Below are 25,158 nucleotides of genomic sequence, written 5' to 3'. Positions count from 1 at the left end.
TGGATTAATCTAATGCTTGCGTTACTGCTCCCATTTTGGGTTTGTGTGTTAAATGAAAACTCTCTCTACCGACTATTAATAAAACCCCTTGGGTGACTTCCAAGATGCCTCTATCATATCAAATTCCATTCTGTCTGTATTTTGAACGATTTTAGAGTGAATTCTGTATGATTAAATGGAAATGCATTGTAAGTAAGGTATGTGTTGTCATTCTAAAGCTGTGTCCCAGGAAAACACTTTGTAGTGGTTTTATCACTCAACTTGATAGTTCCATGCCCCAAAAATGATTGATTCAGATATTATTTTTTACACTGGCAAAGGCATTAGCTTTACATAAAATGGCTATTAAAATCTTTGTCATATTGATCAAGTCAGAATATAGCAGCCAAAATTAGAAATTGAGAGGAATTCAAATCCTTCTCATACCCTGTATCAGATCCTTTCCTGTCTCTACATTATTTCAGTTGCCAAATCCTGTCCACCTCAAGTTTATGAAACTTCCTCTGCCAGTCCTCTGGTCAGCAGCCTACAATCTTCTACCCAGACTCTTGCCGTCTGCATTGCTCCTCCCAATTCATCGTCTTATCACTCTCCTCTAACTGATCACAGGTTTGAAGATGACTTTTGGAGTCAATGATTAAGGATCAGTGCTATGACTTCCCTTTCAAGGAGTCTTTGTTTAGCATTTTATGTATGAGAGATGACGTTAGATTGAGTTGAAAGCTAAAACATTTGAAATACACTATTGGTACAGGCTGATTTTTTTATGGTTTCTTTCTTTAGTTTGAAACTTTAATTAAATTCATTAATTCATTCAAAATGTAAACAAAGAGCAAATAACACTTAGTAGATGCCTACACTATGCCAGGCTCTGCACTTGACACTGGTCAAGAAAGACACAGTCCCGTAGTCAAGGGACTATAGGAGAAAGGCAATTTCATCAATGATTATATAAGAGTATTGTAACAGTCTTATATGTATAGTCATTGATGATAAGATAGTGCTGTAATAATAATAACAATGGAGCCAATGTAGGTTGAATACTCACTGCGAGGTAAGCAGTAGGATGAGTGCTTCACATGCTTTACCTAATTTTATCTTTATAACAACTCTATATAGTAGGTACAATTATTATCCCCACTGTACTGATAAGGAAACTTGGACCCGGAAAAAAGTTGTCCACAATGACAGCCAAAGAGGAGTGGGGCTAGATTGGAATCCTGTTTGTGGTTATAATGCAGTTCTAATCTCAGAGCCCCATTCTTAATCTCTCGGCCTTCATCTGCTGCAACAGGGGCGGCCTCACACCCAAGACCTGAAAAGTTCTCACTGGAAACTGGAGGTGCATGAGGGGATTTTTGAAAATGAGAGTCATTAACAAAATATTTGAAATGTTGCTAATGTTAGGAACAAACTCATTTCATTTGCCAAAGTTTCAGGTAAAGGATGAAGCTCTTGAATGTAGAACTTCAGGAAGCAAATTTGGGGGTAAATAAGTTTTCTGAGATCATATACAACAGTCCTGAGTTAATAGTCTTCTTTTGCTACCATTTTGTTTTACAAACAAATTCATAAAGAAAAAAATTATTTTCACTGGGAAAAACTGAATTAATCAAGCTAATTAAGTGAAGCTGTTACAAGCTGAGTCTAGTATACAAATCCATCTGAGAAAGTAGTATCATATGAGTGTGAAGGATAAAGGACTTACAGGACAGAGTGAGAAGTGCTGTAGAAAATCAGAAAGTGATCTTTAGTCTTAACTACCTTGCTGCTGCTAAAGAGACAGAGAGAGACAGAGAGACAGAGACAGAGAGGTAAAAAACAAAACAAAACAAAACATCATAGCAGGAACTTTTAACCACAGAAATATTTTTTCTAAGTGTCATTTTCAAAACCGCCTTTCCTATTACTGAACATTATAGCCACCTTTTAACTCTTTATTATAGCATTGCAACTTAACTTTATAGACTCTCTGGATCCTTTTCCTGTTTTCCTTTCTTCCAGCTTCCAATTAATTTTTGTCTTTTTTTTTTTTTTTTTTTTTTACCAGTTTTTAGTTCTTTTACAGTATGAGCATACAAAATAAAATAGGAAAATCAAATTGATCTTTTTTCCCAATGGATGCAAGATGTAGTCAAGACTGGGACAACAGCTGTCAACTACAATGGGAGTTGGCAGGCCATAAGTGCATTGTATTGTTTTAACCTATCTGTACCTCTGTTTCTCCACTGAGACTATTAAGTCCTTGATGGTAAGGACCATATGTTTTCATTTCTCTTTCCCCAGCACATAGTTCAAAGTTTGATACAGAGAAGACATAGAAGAAAACTATTGGTTGAATGAAGCAGTGAATGAATGAATGAAACAACAGATATGGCAACACTCATACTGTTACCTCCCTCTCCCCCACTAACTGCTCAAATAATTCTAGAATAACTACTCAAGAAGGCCCAGAAGGTGTAGTTTTTTTTAAAAAACATATGTAAATTCTCGGGGAAGTTGTATACACCAATATTTTCTTTTTTTCACCACAGAACTCTATGAGTTGTCGAGCAGTAGTTTAGGAACAGAATACTATATATCCATCCCTACTTGGTTTTGTTTTTAAATTAGTGGAGCAAGAATGAAATGTTATACTATTTCTTTCTATCCAAGGATAATCTAATCTTGCAAAGACAGTTACCAAAGTCAATAACAATTCCTACTCAGAAGACAAATAGTGTCTGAATTGGATTAAGGTGAAACAGAAGTGCCTGATGCAGCTGTGTCAGTGAGGCACTCGGTGTTTATGGCTTCATTACAACCTTAAGTGGAATATCTCTATTTCTTCCGTGTTTAATGAAGTCACAAACAACCAACTCTTTGTTGAGTGATACTGGAGAGTTTTTTGCTTTTAACTTGTATTTTAATTCGTGATTAACTCTCTCTCACATCAGGTACTCAGATGGGGACAATTAGCTTTAGGGACAATTAGCTGAGTGTTCCTCTGTGTTAGCCACGGAGTCAAGAAAAAAGATAAGGAGAATCAATAAGACCAAGACAGGGTAGAAGAGAACATTCACCTTCCATCAAGATCCTTGGCCGACTCATCAAGCTGCCTGTCACGGCTCCGCTCCCGTCTCTGCACCTCATTCATGTGTAAGTGCTTCTGCTCTGGCTGCTAAGTGACTTGGCTGTTGTGTTGTTTAGTTTTCAGGACTTTATCTCCTGTCTTTCTTCACCATCCTCCTCGGCCTGGTGCTCTACTCCTCCACCTCCACATACATAGCCCAGGACCCCCGGGTTTACAAGCAGTTCCGCAATCCTTCGGGACCCGTCGTGGACTTACCAGCCACAGCTCAGGTGGAGCCTTCAGTCACCTATACCAGCCTGGGCCAGGAGACTGAAGACGAGCCCCACGTTCGTGTGGCCTAGGACGACACCCTCCCAGCCCACTGAGGACACCTCCGCAGCCGTGTGTCCGCCCGTCATCTCATGTTTTGTACATAGAGAAAGGTATTTATTAGGTGCGGTTTACACAGGTGGACTGCAAGGTAGCGAATCTGAAAGCCTGTAAAAGGCGTAAGCTAAACATCCCTGGAGACACAGGCTCTGATCCACCTGACCTGGGGAGATGCCTAGCTAGTGTGTATCCGGGTCACAACCCCCCTGCATTAATTACTGTGAAAATGTTTGAATCAAAAGCAAGTATTATTGTTTGTATTATTACGGTTACTGTTACTACACCGACTTTCAGGAGGAGGTTTTGTACTCCTGATGGGAACTCTCACCAGACCCACTCACATGTAGTTAACATCAATCCCACTTTTTTATGGCAAGCCACTTTTTAAGAATCACACTTTATTTTTGTGCACAGTCTCTGAGTGCTGCATGCCACAGGAGCTCCACCCTACGACGCTTCCTTATCCTAGGGACCTGGGGGCTCACAGTTTCCTCTGTTACCTGTTGGATTGCCTGCTCAATATGTATTTTGTGCTGTGACCCTTGTGGGGAGTGGCAACTGACCATATAATTCTCTATTCTAGGAATAGATATAAAACAAACATTTTAGCCTTTTTATATTTCAATCTCTGATTACTCCAGGCCATTGCCTTTCTGTTGTGCCACATAATTCTGCTAATCAAGTCCCTGTAATAACAGGATAAGGAAAGTTCCGTTTCTGTGGCTTATGGGAAACCCCAGAAATAATATTATTTGTGCTTAGGGCAATACATTTTTTTTCATCTTTCTGCTCCTCCCTATGTTCCCTCTTCAAAAAATATATTTGGTTTTCCTTTTCCCCCCTAGATTTCTTTAGTGATAATATGGAAATCAATCAAGGCATTGGAAAAAGCCATGGTCCTCTGCCCTCTTGTGTGACATCCTTTTTGAAATACACCAGCATGGGAAATTACCTTTACTGTGGAGTGTCATTGGTTGTTTGGCCTCCCAACAAAGTCAGGGTGCTGATGTGGAACAGTCTCTGACGATAGTTTGATTGATCTGGCCATTTTGTAGTGGTAAAAATGCCACCAATGAAAAAGTCTGGCATTGTGGTCATATTTGGCATCCATTCAATAGCAGAATATATCACACAACATTCTTATGGATACAGAGAATATTACAGGGTCCTGATAAGGCTTTGAGGGGTATGTCACTGGTCTAATTTTGTTGCCCTTAAAATAGCCCTTTCTTCAAACACAGAAAATCAAGAAACACCACAAACCTCTATGATTTACAATAGATTCTACATGTCAGTACGTGCAATAGTCTTTACCTTTGGCTGGCCTCAATACGATTCAAAAAGATCCTCGATAGAGTTACAGGGTTTGTAAAGGGAAAATAAATGTTTTGGGCAATTCAAATCAATACATCTTAAGCAAGCAAAGCAAAACATCAGTGGGGTCTCTGTAAGGTAGGGAACAGATTGCAGCTTAGTCAGGATTTCCACAGTAGCCTGAACAAGGCCTAAATACGGCTGACAGAAGCATCCCATGCTGTCCGCCAGCACCCATGTGACGCTTCTGCCTGCCCTCTACCCCAGGACAGGTAGTCCTGCCCTTGGAGTTGGAGCAGACAAACTATCTTTTCTGACATGCAGATTTTATGTTCATCTCTGTTCAACCCCCTTAGAAACATGTTTTATTTTCAGTGAAAAAAAATCACCATTAAAGCTATATCAAGTTAAAAGAACTTTGCCAATGTTTGCTCTCTGCTACCTTTAAACCAATTAAATACCTTTCTCTGAATATTTTGTCCATTCAGATCTGAAGACCTTTAAAGACTGTGGTTTTATTTTTGTGTTTACATTCCTTTGGTTTGCATAATTTGCTTGATTTATTGCATTTTTAGTATTTATTTTAAGCCAAATGTTTTAGTCTTTTTTATTCATTTTTATGACACTAATTTGTAGACGCTTAGTAAAGTCTTATGAGAAATAAGTGGATGAAAGTATTTCCAAGTCGACTCAGTGGACTGGGAATTTTTTTCAAATTTAAATTTCAAAAGGGTTTGCAAATCAGTGGACGGCTACAAGTTGCCATCTGAATTATTTTCTAGGATATTTTAATTGACTCCACTGTATGGAAACCAAGTGTGAATGTTAAGGTGAATTCACTGTATACCCTTTACCATCCAATGTCCTTGTACACAAGATTTTCATGTCACTGGGGTAGCTCACTGTGTTGGTTCTTCTCCATTTAGAAAGGCTGATAACGTACTGAATTGTCTGAGATCAGGAGTTCCAGATTGACCCTTCGGGGAAAAAAGAAAATAGCAAGAAACAAACTCTTTTTCTGTGTTAAAAACATCGATCCTTTGGGAGTGGGGTGGGAAATGGGGGTAGGACATCATAAACTCTAGCTGTTTGAGTTTCTGAAATTTCATAACCTCAGTAGACACCAGCAAAAATTTCAGCTTTTCAATCCACCACCAACCACTCTCTCCTCCACAAATGAGACTTCAGCAATTTGTCTAGAATTTGGTTGGGTAAGCAAACCTTAGCTCTCCTAAGTGGCGGTCCTCACTCAATGACAACTTGCACTGGGGATACTGCTCGCCTTGGTCACACTTTCCCACAGCTCCGAGCTCTGAAATACACAACCAGGTAGAACAAGCAATGGAAAAATTTGCACCACTGTGTCCCATGAAAATGTTTCAATGTTTAGTTTAGGTATTGCTAACTTGTGCTATTAACCTTTTGACAAGCGTGTAGTATTGTTTGTTTTGGGTTTGTTTTTGATTTGTAACCATTTAGTAGTCCCCAGCTAGCTACCAGTACAGATTTTACCCCATGGGTAGGATTCTACTGTCAAGCCACGTAACAAAGCACACTAATCCAGACACTGCAAATGGAAGATATGAACCAAAAAGGAAATTGACACCGATAAGTTGAACAAACTCTCCATTTTTGATATTTGCATGCTCCCCTATGGACTGGCTGTGGCAATGTAATGCCTGTATAATGTTTTCAAATAAAAATAAATGCTTTATGAAAGCACAGAGTTCTTGGTTTTCTTGAGTGTTTGTCTGCACTATGACAACCAGGGAAGCAGCTCCCGTGGGATGCTAGAAATAGCAACGAAAGTAGATAGCAGGGTACATGTCAAAATAAAAACCAGAAAGAAAATATTTCCAAATTAGGAAGGGCACAGTTGGTCTCAGAGCTGTAGCTTCGAAAAGCCAAATTAAAGCCACATTTGTAATTTGCAAAATTAATTTTTTATCTAGGTACTTAAGGAGGCTCTGGGGCTACAACCTCCAAGCCCACATTTAAAACACATGTAGGACAATTATAAATTTACCCCCAAGAAACAATTTCTCATAAAGAAGAAAGATTTGTGTAAGCTGCCCTCGGCACAATGCCAGACACAAAGAAAGAGCATTAACATTTGTAAAGCAGGACTGTTTGCGTTTCTGCTCCGAACTTACACGGCATCTTGTCATTGTCACTTCTCCACTAACTGCAGTCACCCAGTAAATTTAAGTACTGAGAAACGATTGTATATAAATTTACATGTTCTTGTCATTTATGTTCACAATCAGACCTCAAAAATTAAATGAGCTGAAAAGACTGTGTGTCCGAGTTATATATTTAAAATCTTAAAAGAAAAACATTCATTTTTCAAGGAAAAAAGGAGCAGTGGCACACAGCCTTTGTACAGGGCTCTTAAGTAGAGATCCGCTGTGATCTGCTTTTATAAGTAGAACAGTACCACACTTCACATAAATAATTTGTTTAAACAGCATGACTCAGTTTAAAAAAAGTTTTTTCCTTGAGAAATGTAACTCTTTCTCTAAAGTATTGTTTATTTTTATTTAGTAAACTCTTTGATCAAAGATGAAATACAGTTGAACTTCAACTCAGTCTGTGTCTAAATGTCCAACAATTCTAAATTATTGGGGTCCACATAGTATACCTAATAAACATATATGTCATGTTTAGTCTGTCTTCCCGGTGAATTATCATTTTCTTAAGAGAAAGAATTGGGTTTCCTAAATGCTTGGAAGTTCTTGCAAAGGGAAGCTAAGGCAGTACTTGAATGGTTTTTGTGATTATTAGCATGAAGAAAAAGAGAAACAAGTAAAATTCAAGTGAGCTGTAAGTACTGTATTGTCTTGATGTTCCATAGGAAAACAAATTGTAATATCTGCAGTGATAGGGACTGAAATCAAATCCAGCTGATCTATTTTCAGTCCCCACGAAACACCTTGCTCACGCAAGGCTCTCATACATCTTTTTCTAATGGAATCTAACTTCTAAATCAGAAATACAAAGTACAAGGCTAAGATATTCTATTACAAAGTGTTCCCCTTTTCCTTCTACAACTAAGTACTTTTTTCTGTAAAATTCCTGTTCTTGGAAAGAAAGGCATCACGAGGTCCAATTAAACCACCCTTGTATTTTTTAACAAACCCTTAAAATGTTAGGGTATTCCTTCAGGTTGACCCTGGGATAAAAAACAACAAAGTGAAGTTCTTTTTTCACTTGCAAATAGTGTTTTTGAATGCATAACATTGCTTCTTAATTATGTACACTGATCTTTCTTTTTTCTTTCTTCTCTTCCTTTTTTCTTTGATTTTTTTTGCTTTTTTCTTTTTCTTTTTTCTTTCTGCGAACATAAACAGAGGACCATTCTGGGCCACCTACTCGGTCTCTGTCCTTTATTCTCTATGTGGTCAAAAATGTTTAATTCAAAAAAAATTATAATACAGCTGGAAAGCCCCACACCTACCAGATGGCCTTTCATTAGTGCCTGAAAGGACAAGGCATTGTGTGTCACTTTTTAGACAGCCAGGCAAGTCGCCTCCAAACGACACTGCAACCTGATTAACAGGGAAAACTAATGATCAGAGGGAGGAGGTCCCTGGGAATAGACTAAAATTAGGGGCTTCCATCTGGATAGACAAAGGCCTGGTGTAATATGACTAAATCTATAAAAGCATGAAAACGAGCTTGTTCACCAGGCCTCAGCGTTAGAGCTGGGAACCATCCCATAATGCTTGGAGGATAACTTCAGGATGGATAAAGATAAATATTGCTTTTTACACAACGGGGAGTAATCTTCCTGAACTCATTACCCCACAGTGATGGCACTGGCTGAGAATATGTTATGTCAGGCAGTAAATAGGCTGTGTAATTCATTATCCAATCCGTCAAGCAGGCACTCAGTAATTATGCCTGGACAACAGGTCCGTAGACCCAGTCTTTTGCAGGCGAAGCTGGCTGTGTGGTCACACTGGCTTTAAGAGGCATAACACCAGTACATCCCTGACCCTGGGAACTTGGCAGCACTGTGGATAGCTATGTCTTTGGGCCACTAGATGTCGCTGTCTGAGGTTAAAACATCAGGATGACCACCTGCCCACAGTGGTGAAGCTGTTAGTGGATTCTCCATTCCTGGGGGGCAGCCCCGGTCTAGGTTCTCATCTTACTGTTCAGGCTTCCTCCTCCCAAACGTCTGTGGTCAGGGGTGGTGAAGCGAGAGATGTTCCAGTGGTAACATCTCGAACATCTTCACCACTGTGTCATTGCTAAATGTGTAGAAAAGTGAAAGAGCAAGAGAGAAACGTGAGGCTAAAGGAAGCGGCGTTGCTGGAATTATTCAGAAGTAAATTACACTCGAGGCAACACACCCATCCATTTCAAGAAATGCTGAGTGACAGATAAATGTGTGCATGCACGAATTCCTCATGGGAGGAAGAAGTAGATCCCCAGGTGCTGAAGAGCACACGCCTCATGGCGGTGGGTCAAAAGCCTTCTGCACCTGACATTTCCCCCAACAGTGTCCACAAATGCCATTTCTGGGATTTGGGGCTAAAAGGTTGAAACATGGGGTGATACCTACTTTTGTGCAATGTTGGGTCTTATTCCTGCCTTTCTTGCCCTTGTCTTTGTAGGTGAGGAGCATTACTTCCATAGTACCTGAAGAGGTTTGATAAATTTTAAGTAGTTGTAATAATTGCAGTTTCACAGATGGTTGGCCACTTGCCAATTTCACAGTAAACTAGAAAAGCAATTAAGAAAATCTGCTTGTTCTTAAAATGACTACTTTTTTAAATGAAATTATTAAAGAGGGAGGAAATGGGCTAATCACTGGAATAATCAAAACAGTCTCATTGAATGGACTTGAGGACACGGGGAGGGGAAGGGTAAGCTGGGACAAAGTGAGAGAGTGGCATGGACATATATACGCTACCAAATGTAAAATAGATAGCTAGTGGGAAGCAGCCGCATAGCACAGGGAGATCAGCTCCGTGCTTTGTGACCACCTAGAGGGGTGGGATAGGGAGGGTGGGAGGGAGATGCAAGAGGGAGGAGATATGGGGATATATGTATATGTATAGCTGATTCACTTTGTTATAAAGCAGAAACTAACACACCATTGTAAAGCAATTATACTCCAATAAAGATGTTAAAAAAAAAAAAACAGTCTCATTATGGGACTCCCTGCGAGCTTTTGTTTGAATTCTCTAATACAGTTTTGGGCATTAAATAGGATTTTAAAAGCTAAATAGGTCACTCATGCATAAATGGTTGAGTGAATCACATAACTGCTTCATGGGCCCCATGAGTCTGCCTATCAGGCTGCATTTTAATTAAAAGGAAAATTATCAGGGATAGAGGACAACTTAATGTGAGGAGTTTGGTGTCGTAGTTGAAGACTGAGACTTCACTTGACATTCAGTTTTCAATTCATAATTATGACCTCCAAACAACTGTGAAGTTCATCTTCATTTCAGTCACAAGCTTAGACACAGAATTTGAGAGCTAGCGGGAACACTGGCGATCAATCCATTCAAAATCTCAAGTCATGTCATGGCATCTAAGGGTGGAGATGGTTCAGTTGAAGAAAAGATCTTTAGCCTGGAGAAGCTACAGCCTTGTTCATCACTGGCAAAATTTGGTAGGTAACAATATAGTGTGTGGTACTTCTGTTACAGAGGCTGCTCTGTGATCACCGGAAACCAGTGTCAGAGAACTAATGCAGATCCCTCCCGTTAAGGGGCCGGGCAGCTTGTTAGGCAGCTTGGATAAATGACCCTTAGGAGGATCCCTATTTCCAACCAACTCCGGAAGTGGAATCCCAAAGAGAAAAGAAAAGAAAAGCACCCAGTACATGCCCAAGATAGACTGCCTTTGCCCTTTGGATTGAATCCATCCAGCTGAATACACAGATGGGAAATTCTCCCTCTGCTACTCCTACTCAACACACAAGTGGAAGAGGGGTCTTTGGGACTGGCTTTGCCTGTGATACTCCCAAAACCAGACGAACTACTTAGAGCTGCAATGGTCTATCTGCAACTGCTGTGCCAGAGTTGAGAGCTCACTGCTTCCATGGGGGGATTTCAAACTCCCAGACACCCACTAGCCCTCACTCCTATATTCTCCAATGACCTATGGCAGGTCAGCGTCACTAGTGAGGCCACCACCCTTGGGAAACAAGTTACCTGCCATTGAATGAAGACCCGACTGCACTCAAAGGTGAAGAAGCTTCTCTTTTCCTCCTTATTGGCACAACAGAAACCACTCAGTCCAGTGGGCCCTGGAATGCAAGGATGGGGGGAAATAAAAGTCATTGAAAAAGAGATCATGATAACTGAAGCTTTCAATTTTTTTAAGCAAAATTTGCCCCTGTCTATCCGGAGGCACCAGAGTCTCTTCAGAGCCCTCAGGGCTCTATGGGGCCACCACCCTCTACTCCTGGGTTAACGGGGTGAAAACACCCTTTTACTATTTCTCCTGTGGTTGGTTGAATGGATTGCTTCTATTCATAATACAGTCTCCTTTCCTTGATTCTTGACATTGTAAAGGAATAGACTTTTATGTACTAATGCAATTTTGATTATTTACATTTTCATGATAAAGTAGAATGTCTTCTTTAGGGTACAACGTAGTTCGCATCTGTTTCTAATGTGATTGTACCAGCATCCGAGTTTTGGCATCACACTACTTCTGTCTACTCCTCCTGAAGTGACTGACCCAGCTTCACGGCAGCATCCACGTCTGCTGCCATCTTCTTAGCTTGGTCTTTCTACTTCATTAATTCATTCTTGCTCACTGCTTCTTTGAGCATTTCAGGAAAATGGTTTTCTTCACTTTAGAACTCAACTGTATTTGATCTTTTGTCTTTAAAATCATTTAAGAAAAGGACGAAACTCTACAGAGCATGAATGGTTGTATCTCAGATACTGTGTCTAGGCTGTATGCACATTTGCTTTAAAAATTAGAATAGAATTAGATTTTTTAACATCGTACTGCATGTTCATTAAATGAAAATAGTCTAGGTTCTAAATTACAATGATTTAAAAATTACATCATATTTTTAATTTAAAATTATTATTTTTCTAGTGTCCTTACCTGTCAACACCATACTTCAAGATCCCCACATTAGCAAAACACTGTGAAATGTTTTACTGCTGGTGGAGTTGGTTCATGCCATCCATCCTACAGAATGAACTTATTTTCTTCCATTTCTCTTTCTTTTGCACTTTCACTTCCAACATTTAAAAAAAATTTTTTTACGCTATTCTTTTATTCATCCAAGGAAACCTTCCTGAGAGGAAGTTGTGACCAAGAAGATAATGTGGAGATAATAATATAGAGCAAATAATTCAGTGTTATCCTGATGACAAAGAACTAAAAGTTTTTTTTCTTATATACTTTATCCTTAGAAGAACAGAGTAATAAGTAAAAGTATTAATATTGGAGTTGAAAATCTAAAAAATAAGGCAATAAATGTAGGCCCCCCCAAAATCAAACTAAATAAAAGTTTTGGTGAAAGTCAGATATTTTGCTCCAATCCAGGTTCTGCCCTTAACTGGCCCATTTGCAGCAAATGGACAGATGTAAACAGGATTCCTGACAGACTTAGCTCATCTCACATGTCAGCCAATGTAGCAAAAACGGGTGCCAGCAAAACTTTGTGCCAACAAAGAGGCCAAGTCAAGACATGGTAAGATCAACATAATAAAGGCCATATATGACAAACCCACAGCCAACATTGTTCTCAGTGGTGAAAAACTGAAACCATTTCCTCTAAGATCAGGAACAAGACAAGGTTGCCCACTCTCACCACTATTATTCAACATGGTTTTGGAAGTTTTAGCTACAGCAATCAGAGACGAAAAAGAAATAAAAGGAATTCAGATTGGAAAAGAAGAAGTAAAGCTGTCACTGTTTGCAGATGACATGATACTATACATAGAGAATCCTAAAAACGCTACCAGAAAACTACTAGAGCTAATCAGTGAATTTGGTAAAGTAGCAGGATACAAAATTAATTCAGAGAAATCTCTTGCATTCCTATACACCAATGATGAAAAATCTGAAAGAGAAATTAAGGAAACACTCTCATTTACCATTGCAACAAAAAGAATAAAATACCTAGGAATAAACCTACCTAAGGAGACAAAAGACCTGTATGCAGAAAACTAGAAGACACTGATGAAAGAAATTAAAGATGATACAAGCAGATGGAGAGATATACCATGTTCCTGGATTGGAAGAATCAACATTGTGAAAATGACTATACTACCCAAAGCAATCTACAGTTTCAATGCAATCCCTATCAAACTACCGATGGCATTTTTCACAGAACTAGAACAAAAATTTTCACAATGTGTATGGAAACACAAAAGACCCAGAATAGCCAAAGCAATCTTGAGAAAGAAAAAAGGAGCTGGAGGAATCAGGCTCCCAGACTTCAGACTATACTACAAAGCTATGGTAATCAAGGCAGAATTGTACTGGCACAAAAACAGAAATACAGATCAATGGAACAGGATAGAAAGCCCAGAGATAAACCCATGCACATATGGTCACCTTATTTTTGATAAAGGAGGCGAATATACAATGGAGAAAAGAAAGCCTCTTCAATAAGCAGTGCTGGGAAAACTGGGCAGCTACATGTCAAAGAATGAAATTAGAATACTCCCTAATACCATTCACAAAAATAAACTCAAAATGGATTAAAGACCTAAATGTAAGGCCAAACACTATAAAACCCTTAGAGGAAAACATAGGCAGAACACTCTATGACATAAATTACAGAAAGATCCTTTTTGACCCTCCTCCTAGAGAAATGGAAATAAAAACAAAAATAAACAAATGGGACCTAATGAAACTTAAAAGCTTTTGCACAGCAAAGGAAACCATAAACAAGATGAAAAGACAACCCTCAGAATGGGAGAAAATATTTGCAAATGAAGCAACTGACAAAGGACTAATCTCCAAAATTTACAAGCAGCTCATGCAGTTCAGTATCAAAAAACAAACAACCCAATCCAAACAATGGGCAGAAGACCTAAATAGACATTTCTCCAAAGAAGATATACAGACAGCCAACAAACACATGAAAGGATGCTCAACATCACTAATCATTAGAGAGAAATGCAAATCAAAACAAAAATGCGGTATCACCTCACACCAATCAGAATGGCCATCATCAAAAAATCTACAAACAATAAATGCTGGAGAGGGTGTGGAGAAAAGGGAACCTTCTTGCACTGTTGGTGGGAATGTATATTGATGCAGCCACTATGGAGAACAGTATGGAGGTTCCTTAAAAAACTAAAAATAGAACTACCGTACAACCCAGCAGTCCCACTACTGGGCATATACCCTGAGAAAACCATAATTCAAAACGAGTCATGTACCACAATGTTCATTGCAGCTCTATTTACAGTAGCCAGGACATGGAAGCAACCTAAGTGTCCATCAACAGATGAATGGATAAAGAAGATGTGGCACATATATACAATGGAATATTACTCAGCCATACAAAGAAACGAAATTGAGTTATTTGTAGTGAGGTGGATGGACCTAGAGTCTGTCATACCAAGTGAAGTAAGTCAGAAAGAGAAAAACAAATACCATATGCTAACAATATATATGGAATCTAAAAAAAAAAGAAATGGTTATGAAGAAGCTAGGTGCAGGATAGGAATCAAGATGCAGATGTAGAAAATGGACTTGAGGACATAGGAAGGGGGAAGGGTAAGCTGGGACGAAGTGAGAGAGTGGCATGGACATATATACACTACCAAATGTAAAATAGCTAGTGGGAAGCAGCCGCATAGCACAGGGAGATCAGCTCAGTTCTTTGTGACCACGTAGAGGGGTGGGATAGGGAGGGTGGGAGGGAGATGCAAGAGGGAGGGGATATGGGGATATATGTATATGTATAGCTGATTCACTTTGTTATAAAGCAGAAACTAACACACCATTGTAAAGCAATTATACTCCAATAAAGATGTTTAAAAAAAAAAAAAAAGACACAGTAAGAGAATCCAAGTTAACTAAGATGATCTAGGTCTCCTTTTTTAGCCCAGAGTTGCTCCAGATAATGCTTTTATTTGGACTCACCAGAGGGGATTCCAAAACCTACCTCTACATGGAACTTGAGACCACCTTTCAGCCACTTGCTTACAGATTATGTCCTATTATGAACACGAGTTGATGGTTTTCTCCAGGAAAGGAAATTTGAAAATCCTTCCTCCTCTTCTCCTTTGCAGCTCGATCTAGTAGCTATGTCTACTTTTACCTTAACAGGATGTGTTCCTCATTTGAACATCATATTCCAGCTGTCAATCTCCAGCAGAGCTGTGAACTCAGGCCTCCGAGATTTCTCTGAGAAGCCCAAGGGCAGCTAATAATAAGACCAAAGACATCAATTTTGCCCAGCATCCCATGGCACATGTGGTTCAGAACGAGATAATGCTTGAGAACAAAGCAGGTAGACTACATTCCTCCTTCCTGGATGCAACCAGACCTGTGCTTAGGATATGATTTCAATGAATGCCTTTTTAAGTTAGAGAAATGAAAGCCCCCAAACAGGCCAAACCCAGTTTTTCCATTTGCATCTATAACGGAAACCAGTTGCTCCCTTTATAAAATCAAGCCCTGGTCCTCTGATACTGACAATGGATGGAGACTCTCCCATTACTTGGGGGATAATGTGGAGCTACAGTAATTAGTGTAAGATCTTCAAGGGGAAGATGCAGCTCAGTGAAAAGTGTCAGATCTCAAGGTCTCTCCCTTTAAAGAGACCTTTGCCCATTGCCAATCTTGGAGCATCCTGGCTCAAGATTTTAGGGGAGCCATTGCATTTTCTTTGAATCTATTACAGATTTCTATGTAGCTGAAGCTACAACTGATATAATTTATTCTACTGTGTGCTAGACAATGGGCATTGTAGCGATTGTCTCAATGAGTCCTCAAAACAACCCCATGGGGTGGGTTGTAAAGTGTATCCCAGTTTTTTTCTTTTTTTGATGAGTTAATAGAGGCACGGTTTGGTGATATAAAATCACCAAGTTTACACATTTAGCAAGTGATGAGGCCAGGATGCAAACCCAGGTGTGCCTGACTCCAAAGACGGAAGATACACTATCGAACAAGATGTCTTACGATATCTCAGAAAATGGTTCAAATTCACCAAACCTTTGAGAAGCTACCTGCAAGAATCCGGTGAAAAGAAGCATGTGGGAGAGGAATGGAGTGACTCTGTATCCAAGTATAGAATGGGTTACATTGTAACGATTAAATCAGCTAGCTTAGGAAACCAACGCCAACCACATTCAAGGCTCACCTTTGGGTACGGAAACGCGTGACAGGCAGGTTTCCCCCTGTGTAGTCCCAACAGTAACACTGGTCTGAAGAAAAGAAAAACAAAACAAAAACGGAAGAAATACTAACTTGTTCTGGAGGTAGAAAGACGTAGTCGGGGAAATGTCCTTGACTCCTCCAAAGGCTCCATCCCACCCTCCGAGGCAGCAGGTCCCTCCCACCCCCTCCCCCAGGGAGACACCTTATCTGTACCACCTCCTGCTCCGCCTCTCAGCAGCACTGGCACAGCCTACCGCGGCCTCCTTCCTGAAGCACTTCTTTCCCTTGAGGTTTGTGGACCATGCTCGCCTGGCGTCCCCGCACGTCACAGGCCACGCAGGCCACTCCTTCTTGGTGTCCCTTACTGGACCCTCCTTCTCGCACACAACGCTGAACATTGGAGCTGCCCACAGCACAACGCTGAACGTTGGAGCTGCCCACAGCTCTGCCTTCAGTTTGCTTCTCCTTTCTATCTGCACTCACTCGCACTGCTTTAAACACCAGCTTCATGCTGACGACTCCCTTTTGCATCCCCAGCCCAGACCTCTCCCTGCCTGTTCCACGTGTCCACGTGGATGTCCGTTGGGCCTCTTGTAGACTATGAACAACAACACGGGGTCATTTATGTCAAAGGCTCTAAAATGAAGCCAGGAGGCCATTAAGGAAGTGGAAATTACATCCACACTGGATGCAGTAGAAACTTCTGACCTGGCCTTCCTGAGACCACCAGAACTTGTTTTCTTTATTTACCCTTTAGGAATCACAGCTAAGCAACCAGTTGCTGCCAAGTGACTGAATGCCTGCACCAATCGTAGTTCTGTAAAAATAAGCTATGTAATGTCTCTGGAATGTCTTTGTCAGTAGTCTTTATGAACCCGCCGTTTTCTGCTTTCCTCAGAGCACATTTGAGTTGCTACTCAAACTGGTGCCTCCTGCAGTGCAATTCTTAAGATGGTAAACAAGCTCTTTTTCTCATTTGCAGACTTCTGCATTTCTTGGGCGACACTCTCCAACCTAACTGGTCCAAAACAGAACTTGTGATTCTCCCCAGATCTGTTTCTCCTCCAGTTTTCCCCATCTAACTTAATAGCACCATCATCTACCTGGTCACTAGAGCCAAGCACCCCAGATCCACCCTCGATGTTGTTCTTTTCATCAGCATTCGCATCCAATCCATCAGGAAATCTTGTCAAATCCCATGGCTCATGCCCTGAACATGACTACTCAACACAGCTGCTTCTGCCGCCCCGGTCCAAGCCTCCTCCCTCTCCATCCTGAGCTGTGGAAACTGCCAGCTAAGTGCTCTCGCATCTCTACTCCCTACAACTCTGCTTAGAGAGATCTTTTTAAAATGCAAATTACATCCTGTTATTTCCCTGTATAAACCCCTCCAGTCTCTCCCAGTAGCTGTTAGAATAATATTCAAACGCCTTACATGGTTCTCAGGACCCACCAGACCTGGATCCTGCCTAGCAGCTTTACAAGTGCATGTGTTTCTACTCTCCCATCACTCACTCACCACACCTGTGTCTCTTTCTCCAACAGACCAAGCCCATTCTTACCGCGAGGCCCTCACGTCCTCTGCGTAGGATATGCTCCCCCATCACTGCAGTTCTGGTGCTTCACGTTCAGGTTTCAGCTCATGTGCTGCCTCCCCAAAGGGCCTGCTTTGATCACCCTAACCCCAGTCTCACTCTTTTCCATTACCCTGGTTTAGTTTCTTCATAATACCTCCTGCTATTTAAAATAACATCTTGTTGTGTTTATTACTATATTCTCCACTAGAGTATAAACTCTGTAAGCCTAGAAAGAATATTAGGTACTTGTTTTGTTTGAAGCAACATAAACTGGCTCTGAGCAGATTAAGGAGAAAGAAATTCACTGGGAACGTTCTGACTCTCTGAGGTAGAGTTTTAATAGCATTTGTGCTCCTGGTATGACCTTAGACATCTTTGATAAACAAAACCTGGCTCACAATCAGTAGGAAGCATTTTTTTTTTAAGCCAGAAATACAGCTTTTAAAAATATTCAACCCCTTCACAAATATTAATATATAGGGAAGTGAATGAGTGACTTTGGACTAGAGATCCATGGCTATTTATCTAAGTCTGGGCAAAAAGAGAACTATCTTTAGGGAAGTGGTAAAAATTCCTGGATGAAAATATGAAGTTAGACAACAGTGATGATGAACACCGTCTCTTAAAGAAATGACTGAGCTAGAACATTCACTCCAAAAAAGGAAAACCAGAAAATCATTTATCTTGGGCCTGGTGGCAATGGACTTGAACATTTGTTTAATAAAACATGAACTAACCTTCGATGTTGTAGGGGAGGAAAAAGTTTTCCTTGATTCTCTTAGGGTCACTGGCTGGGTCTGAAAGTTAAAATGACAAAGGCATAGTAACAGGAGAAAAGAACACAAGTTTATTTAACATGTTTTACATGACACAGGAGCCTTCCTCAAGAAATGAAGAATTGAAGAAGTGGTTAAAACCTGAGTGTTTTCATGCTAGGTTAGATGAAGAGTGGACATCTGTGGAGAAATATGATGGGACAAAGGAGGCATGAGCTATATACCAAGTGAAGTAAGCCAGACAGAGAAAGACAAATATCATACAATAGGGCTTATATGTGGAATCTAAAATTATGATACAAATGAACTTATCTACAAAACAGAAATAAACCCACAGACATAGAAAACAAACTTATGGTCACCAAAGGGGAAGGGGGGGGTGGATTGAGGGCTAAATTAGGAGTTTGGGATTAACATATACACACTACTATATGTACAATAGATAACCAACACACTACTATATATAAAATAGATAACCAACAATGACCTACTCTATAGCACAGGGAACTCTACTCAATATTTTGTAATAACCTATAAGGGAAAAGAATCTGAAAAAGAAATATATAGAATATGTATATGTATATATGTATATATACAGCAAAGTGATTCAGTAATATATATACATATGTATATACTGAATCGCTTTGCTGTGATTACTGAATCACTTTGCTATATACCTGAAACTAACACAACATTGTAAATCAACTATACTTCAGTAAAAAAATAAAATTTAAAGAAAAAAATTTTTTTAAATATGTAACCATTGTGGGGAACTAGGTTAAGGGTATATGGGGCTTCTCATCAACTTCTGGTGAATACATAATTATTTAAAAATAAGAAGTAAAAAAAGAAAAGTGTTTGTGACTTAAAAAAAAGAAGGTATGAGCTAATTGCAATAAACTGGGGAAACTTAGGCCTGTTTATTTGGACTCTTCTCTATCTTAGAGATAAGCATGTTCCTTTTCCCAGGGTGTGAGGAGGACACTTCTCAGTGATGGAAAAGCACAAGGGAAGGTCAGACAGACCTTCTTGCTTCCTGACATTTTTATCAACCTCTTTCAGCTTAAAATATGCAATATATCAACATGTCGTGTTCTGGGGTAGCATGTTTAAACCCAGTCAATAACAAACTTGCAACTTATTTTTGAATAAAAGAAATGTAAAAATTAACTGAAATAATTAGGGTTTTTCCTGACCACAATATGAAATGTCCTTATGGAATAGCTCTTTCCAGATTCTCTTGACACTCAGTGCAGTGTACCTTCTGGAAACAATAATGTCTGAAACATGCATGTTCTTTCATGCTAAAAACCAATTATTACAGTCCTGCCATAGGCAGTCTGAGATCTAATAGGCTGGGATTGAATCTTTTCCCTAAGTGACAAAGTCTGGGGAAAAAGCTCAAAGAAAAAAGATTTTCTAGTTATATGAACTGAATTTGATTACCTTTTAGCAGTATTAAGGAAAAGCAGTTGAGAGCTTGACTGCTTGACTTTCATTATGAAATAAATGCACCCTCATATTGAAAAACAAGGTTCTGAAAAAATTCAATAAGAATTCTAAAATGTGAATTTTAAAAAGCATTTTCATTACTTTTGTGTTAGCCCCAGACACTCTGACATCATGCTAGGAGATAATCATCTTCCAGAAAGAAAAGAAAAGTAACAAATCTCATGTGAACCAGGAATGAGTGGAAATAAATAATGGGCAAACATTTCATAATTTCTAATGTCCTTCATAATGTCCCCACATTCTGACTTTAGAGTCTATTAGGAATTTTCAAAATTAGATTATCAAAGTGATGCCTGACTTGCTGTCATCTGACGTATGGGTCCGAACGGTTCAGAAAGAGTGAAATTCACAGAACACACTACACACCTCATGTTAGTCGATAACTCCAGGTTTTTTCTCCCAAAATATTTTTCCAGAGAGCTTCACAAGTAGCAAAGTTGGCTGATGTGAGTTTTGATTCCTCTCCTTTCTTCAAGCTACCCCTGACAGTTTCTAGGGAACAGGAAAATGCAGGCAGTCTGCAGTCGAGAGCTGACTATAATTTCCACATCCTCTTCTGCCTCTTGAGAGAATAATTTAAGGAACACTTGATATTGCATATTAAGACATCAGATATTGCAACTTCCTCTGAAAAAAAAAAAGAATGTGGGTGCAAATTACAGTCAATCTCATTTTTCAGGAGTTAGTTTCAAGATAAAAAACATATATATGACCCAGGCATGGAGGAGAAGGAGAGCCAGGTATCATCATCGTGCTTAAAAGTCAAAAAGAGATTGGGCTCATGAACAATGTGAAACAAAATAATAGTGGCAGGTTGGAATTAAATTCTAAAATGCCTGAGATACCGAATGAATCTCTTCCCATGCATAAACACGGAAAACCTCTGAAAGTAACAACCACAGAAATAAGAGCTAATGAGAAATTTTCAAGGCTGTAAATAAAAGCAGGAATGAGTGTCTTTAGAAAATAGGGGCATGACGAGTTTTCCTTTCTATTTTGCAGTGCGGGGAGTTGAGCATGAAAAGCCTCTGTTGGGCATGAAGACAGGATGAGCTAAGCTGCTCCCGGGCTTTGCTTCACTGGCTCTTCCAGGAGGTGAGGACTGTGGGGAGAGGCAGCACAACCTCTGGGAGCTGCCATTGAACCCAAACAGCCAACACCAGCCCCAGTCAGCTCGGAGGTGAGCTTAGGCCCCAACAGACACCACCTGGCATTTACGTGGAAGCCTAGGTCTGGGGGACGGAATGGTGCTGTAGTCGGATAAATGGTGGTCCATCCAAAAGATACGTCCGCCCAGAACCTGTGAAGGTGACCTGATTGATTTGGAAAAAAGGTCTTTACAGATGTAATTAAAGATCTTGAGAGGAAATCATCTCGGATTACCTGGGGAGGCCCTTAATTCAATGACAGATGTCCTTATAAGAGGCAGAAGAGAAGACAGAGAGACACACAAAGGAGAAGACCATGGGAAAAGGGAGCCATTGATTGGAGTTATGCAGCCACAGCCATACTTATAAATATGGTAGGAAAATTCCCAGAAGTTCAGGCCTAAGTTCACATATGGGAGGATTGCTCTTCCAGCTTCACAAATTACAGCCAATATCTGGATGTTATAATTTGTAGGGGCGGAAAAATATCTCTTTGCTCTACACTTCTAAGTTCTCTACAGGGACCCCTATTACAAGAAACAGATTAAGAAGAGAAAAACAGACATATTCATTTAATGTAAGTTTTACATGACACGGGAGACTTTGTAAGGAAATGAAGACCCCAAAAGAATGGTTCAACCTGAGTGTTTCTACGCTGGGTTTGCTGAAGAGTGAAGGGCAGCTCTCACAGGAAGCTTTTATGACCTGCTTCAGGAGAAGATCAGAAAGACCTTCCTGCACCTGCCATTTCTCAAATTCCTCCAACTTGAAATATTCAATACGCCAAGGTGCTGTATTTTGAGGGTAGCATGCCTTGAATGTCATCAGATTCTTAGGATGCTTGTTCTCCAGGTCAGGATTTTCCACTCGATTAGTAAGCTCAGGCTGACTGTAATCTTCTGGAGGATGAGTTTCAGCCCCCTAGAGGTGTTCAAAGACCACTGTCAATGTGGGACCCTGATTTTGATTATTTGTTTTGCCTTTCTCAACTCTATAGATGTGGGCTTCTCAAGTTAAATCCGTAGTAGAAGGTATCTCGTTTTTTAAAGTCCATAAATTAAAAACCTATTGGCTAACCAAATGTTCTATTTCCAATGTTTCCTGCCCTATTACAAGGTTAGGTTTCTCTGGCCTGTGTGTTATGGGTAGGTATGGCAGGCATGGGTCATTTGGTACTAACTCCTGGATCATGGCTGACCTCTGTATCACTTTCTGGAGACACTGTTCCAGACTAAAGTAACCTTTTCTTTAGCTTTTAGTTCCATGAGAAGGAATCAGTTGTGGGCTATATCATCAAGAGTCTTTATTACAACCTGACTACCTTAAGCAATAAAGGAATTATTAGAAAAAATATTGGGCAACTCAGAAGCCCAATAAGAAGGCTGGAGAACTAGGCTCACAAAACACGTAAACCCAAGGTAAAGACTTCGTCAGATAGGAACTACTGCTGTCACGGCTGAATACCTCTATGGCCACTTGACTCAGCTGCCACTGGACACTGTCACCAGTTGTAGACAATGCTGCTAAACCACCACCACAACTACTGAGAAACAAATCTCACAGTCTCTTCATCTGTGTACCACTTAAGAGTTAAAGTTTGAATGTACACTTGGCCAAGTCATGTGCAAGAAAAAGTTGGGGGTCCCCCAGCTCATGGTTTCTCCAGTGATTCCCATCATCACCAAGACTCTTCCAATGAGGGACTTCCGCATGCTAGAAATGCTCAACAGCCAAAAATCATGACAACTGGGCTAATCTTCATGGGTTCTATGGAGAACCTGGACATTTCTGTCTGACTAGAACTGAAACCATGATGGCACTTATATTGAGACTCAAGATGAGAAGAAATAGATTAATCCTCTTAGCTAAAAAGCCCTGTGATCTGGTTCTCCTCCCTTTAGCTTATGTTTAATACCACTTTGGGAACAGTAGGTCACACCACCAGACCTTCCCACTTACATATTCAGAGCTCAGCAGTCTCTTAGGTGTAGGCGATGGGACTTCTTCATCACAAACTAGACTAGCCCCAAATGATACTTCCCTACTTTTCTCATGTCACAGACACACAGACAATGATAACATTCGCAAGGCACACTGAGGTAAATAGAGGAGGTTGTTGAAGTACAGGCATTCAACCTGGGGATGTGCCAAGTGCCCCAGCTGAGACCACCTTAAAGACTGTGCATACCAACCTCCTAATCCACCATAGACCCTCTAAAATCCACCCCTGGATTAGGCCAGCCCAATAAAGACCTGAGCACTGGAACAACACTTTTTTACTGAACTGACCATTTGGGCAATGCCATTAGGCTGCATTGGAGGTTGTTAATAAGAGACAGTCCATAGTGATTCATTGCTGTGTAGACTGACGGATGGCTGTGGTTCATCATACCACGTACATCCTCTCAAGCACAACCCACAGGAGAACTTTCCTCTGATCTCGGTATCAAGAAAAGCTGTGTGCTCTTGAGCACCTCTTTTTGTTTGATGTCCCGGTCAGGATACGGTGAATCTTGTAATGGATCAAATTTCTCTGCTAAACTGGTTCTGGGAGGGTTAGAATAAAATTTGAAGCCTGTATATAATGTGTTTATAGGACTCCAAGTCACGTGTCTTCCAAACTCACCTCACACGTGGCTCCATCTCACTTTCCCACCCTTATGTTCCCCAACAGATTTCCATTTATTTCACCCTGTTATATTGTATGTAGCTTTGCAATCCACTTTAGACCATTTTAGGAACAGAGTGGGAATGGAAGGAAGAGAGAGAGAAGAAAGGAAGGAAGGAAAGTAGGAAGGCAGGCAGACTGACTTAAAATTCTAGACCAGTTTATATCACGTTTATTTGTTCAGCTAAGTCACACCTACAAGGTGTGAACTATAATTTACTCAGTTTTATACACTCAAACTTATGGTTCCCAATAAATAAATAAGTTATTGTGGATAAAACTATTATCACAACAACGTGACTGTACCTAACGCTACTGAATTGTGCACTTAAAAATGGGTAAAATGATAAATTTTATGTTGTGAATATTATGTATATTTTTCCACAATACAAAATTTGTAAAGCTATCCTTTAAGATAAAAAAAACAATTCTGTAGCTCTACAAAGGCTTAAGCTTCTTATAAGAAGGAACTGTCCTGTTTACCTTAGTGATATACCTTTCACCGCACCAGAGCCTAGGACAACAAAATGCAAATATCTGGTGATTGATATATGGTCCTTGAATTGAATCGCCTGAAGATATAAGTAGACTTTACATGTAGGCAGTTGGCTATCAGTGTGAGCTGGGACTCCCAAAGTTTCTGGGTGTGAGTAGGTATCCCCCCATCATTTGTGGTCACTGAAATGCCTACCATTCTTTTGGGTTAAGTCCATATGGAAAGGCAGATATCTTCTGCTAAAAGAGGAATACTTTTTGGAATACATATTTTTTTACATCTTTATTGGAGTATAATTGCTTTACATTGCTGTGTTAGTTTCTGCTGTATAACAAAGTGAATCAGCTATACATATACATATATCCCCATATCCCCTTCCTCTTGAGCCTCCCTCCCACCCTCCTTATCCCACCCCTCTAGGTGGTCACAAAGCATGGAGCTGATCTCCCTGTGCTATGCGGATGCTTCCCACTAGCTATCTATTTTACATTTGGTAGTGTATATATGTCCATGCCACTCTCTCACTTCGTCCCAGCTTACCCTTCCCCCTCCCCGTGTCCTCAAGTCCATTCTCTACGTCTGCATCTTTATTCCTGTCCTGCCCTTAGGTTCTTCAGAACCATTTTTTTTTAGATGGAATACATAATTTTTTAAGCTATCTAGCTAAGAGTATGGCTCCGGGGAAGGAAGCTGCAAGACAGGTGAGTTTGGGTTGAGCTGAAGTTAAGAGAAATGGAGATAGTATGTCAAACAGGATACATTCCAGAGCATAGCAAGCCTGTGAAGTCCGTTGAGAGGGAGAATCCATACACTGTAGTAGAAAGCTGTGAGGCATGGTAAGGGCAATAACTGTGTGACTCTGGTGGAAAGGGACCCTCCAAAAGATAGGAGAGG

The 25,158-nt window shown here is 40.2% G+C and overlaps 1 protein-coding gene across 1 annotated transcript in view; it reads left to right on the top strand.

The window, feature by feature from the left end:
- The window catches only part of SLC35F1 (solute carrier family 35 member F1), a 412,158-nt gene extending 406,949 nt beyond the window's left edge, over positions 1-5,209 (top strand). The window contains exon 8 of the mRNA XM_068551025.1: positions 3,190-5,209. Coding sequence (XP_068407126.1) covers positions 3,190-3,414 — 225 coding nt within the window. The 3' untranslated portion in view covers positions 3,415-5,209. The remainder of the gene's footprint in view (positions 1-3,189) is intronic.
- The last annotated feature ends 19,949 nt before the right edge of the window (positions 5,210-25,158 follow it).

Source organism: Eschrichtius robustus, chromosome 9, assembly GCF_028021215.1.
Source record: "Eschrichtius robustus isolate mEscRob2 chromosome 9, mEscRob2.pri, whole genome shotgun sequence".
Classification (NCBI taxonomy): domain Eukaryota; kingdom Metazoa; phylum Chordata; class Mammalia; order Artiodactyla; family Eschrichtiidae; genus Eschrichtius; species Eschrichtius robustus.
The sequence above is the reverse complement of the archived record's forward strand: the minus strand, read 5'-3'. Positions and strand labels throughout refer to the sequence as shown.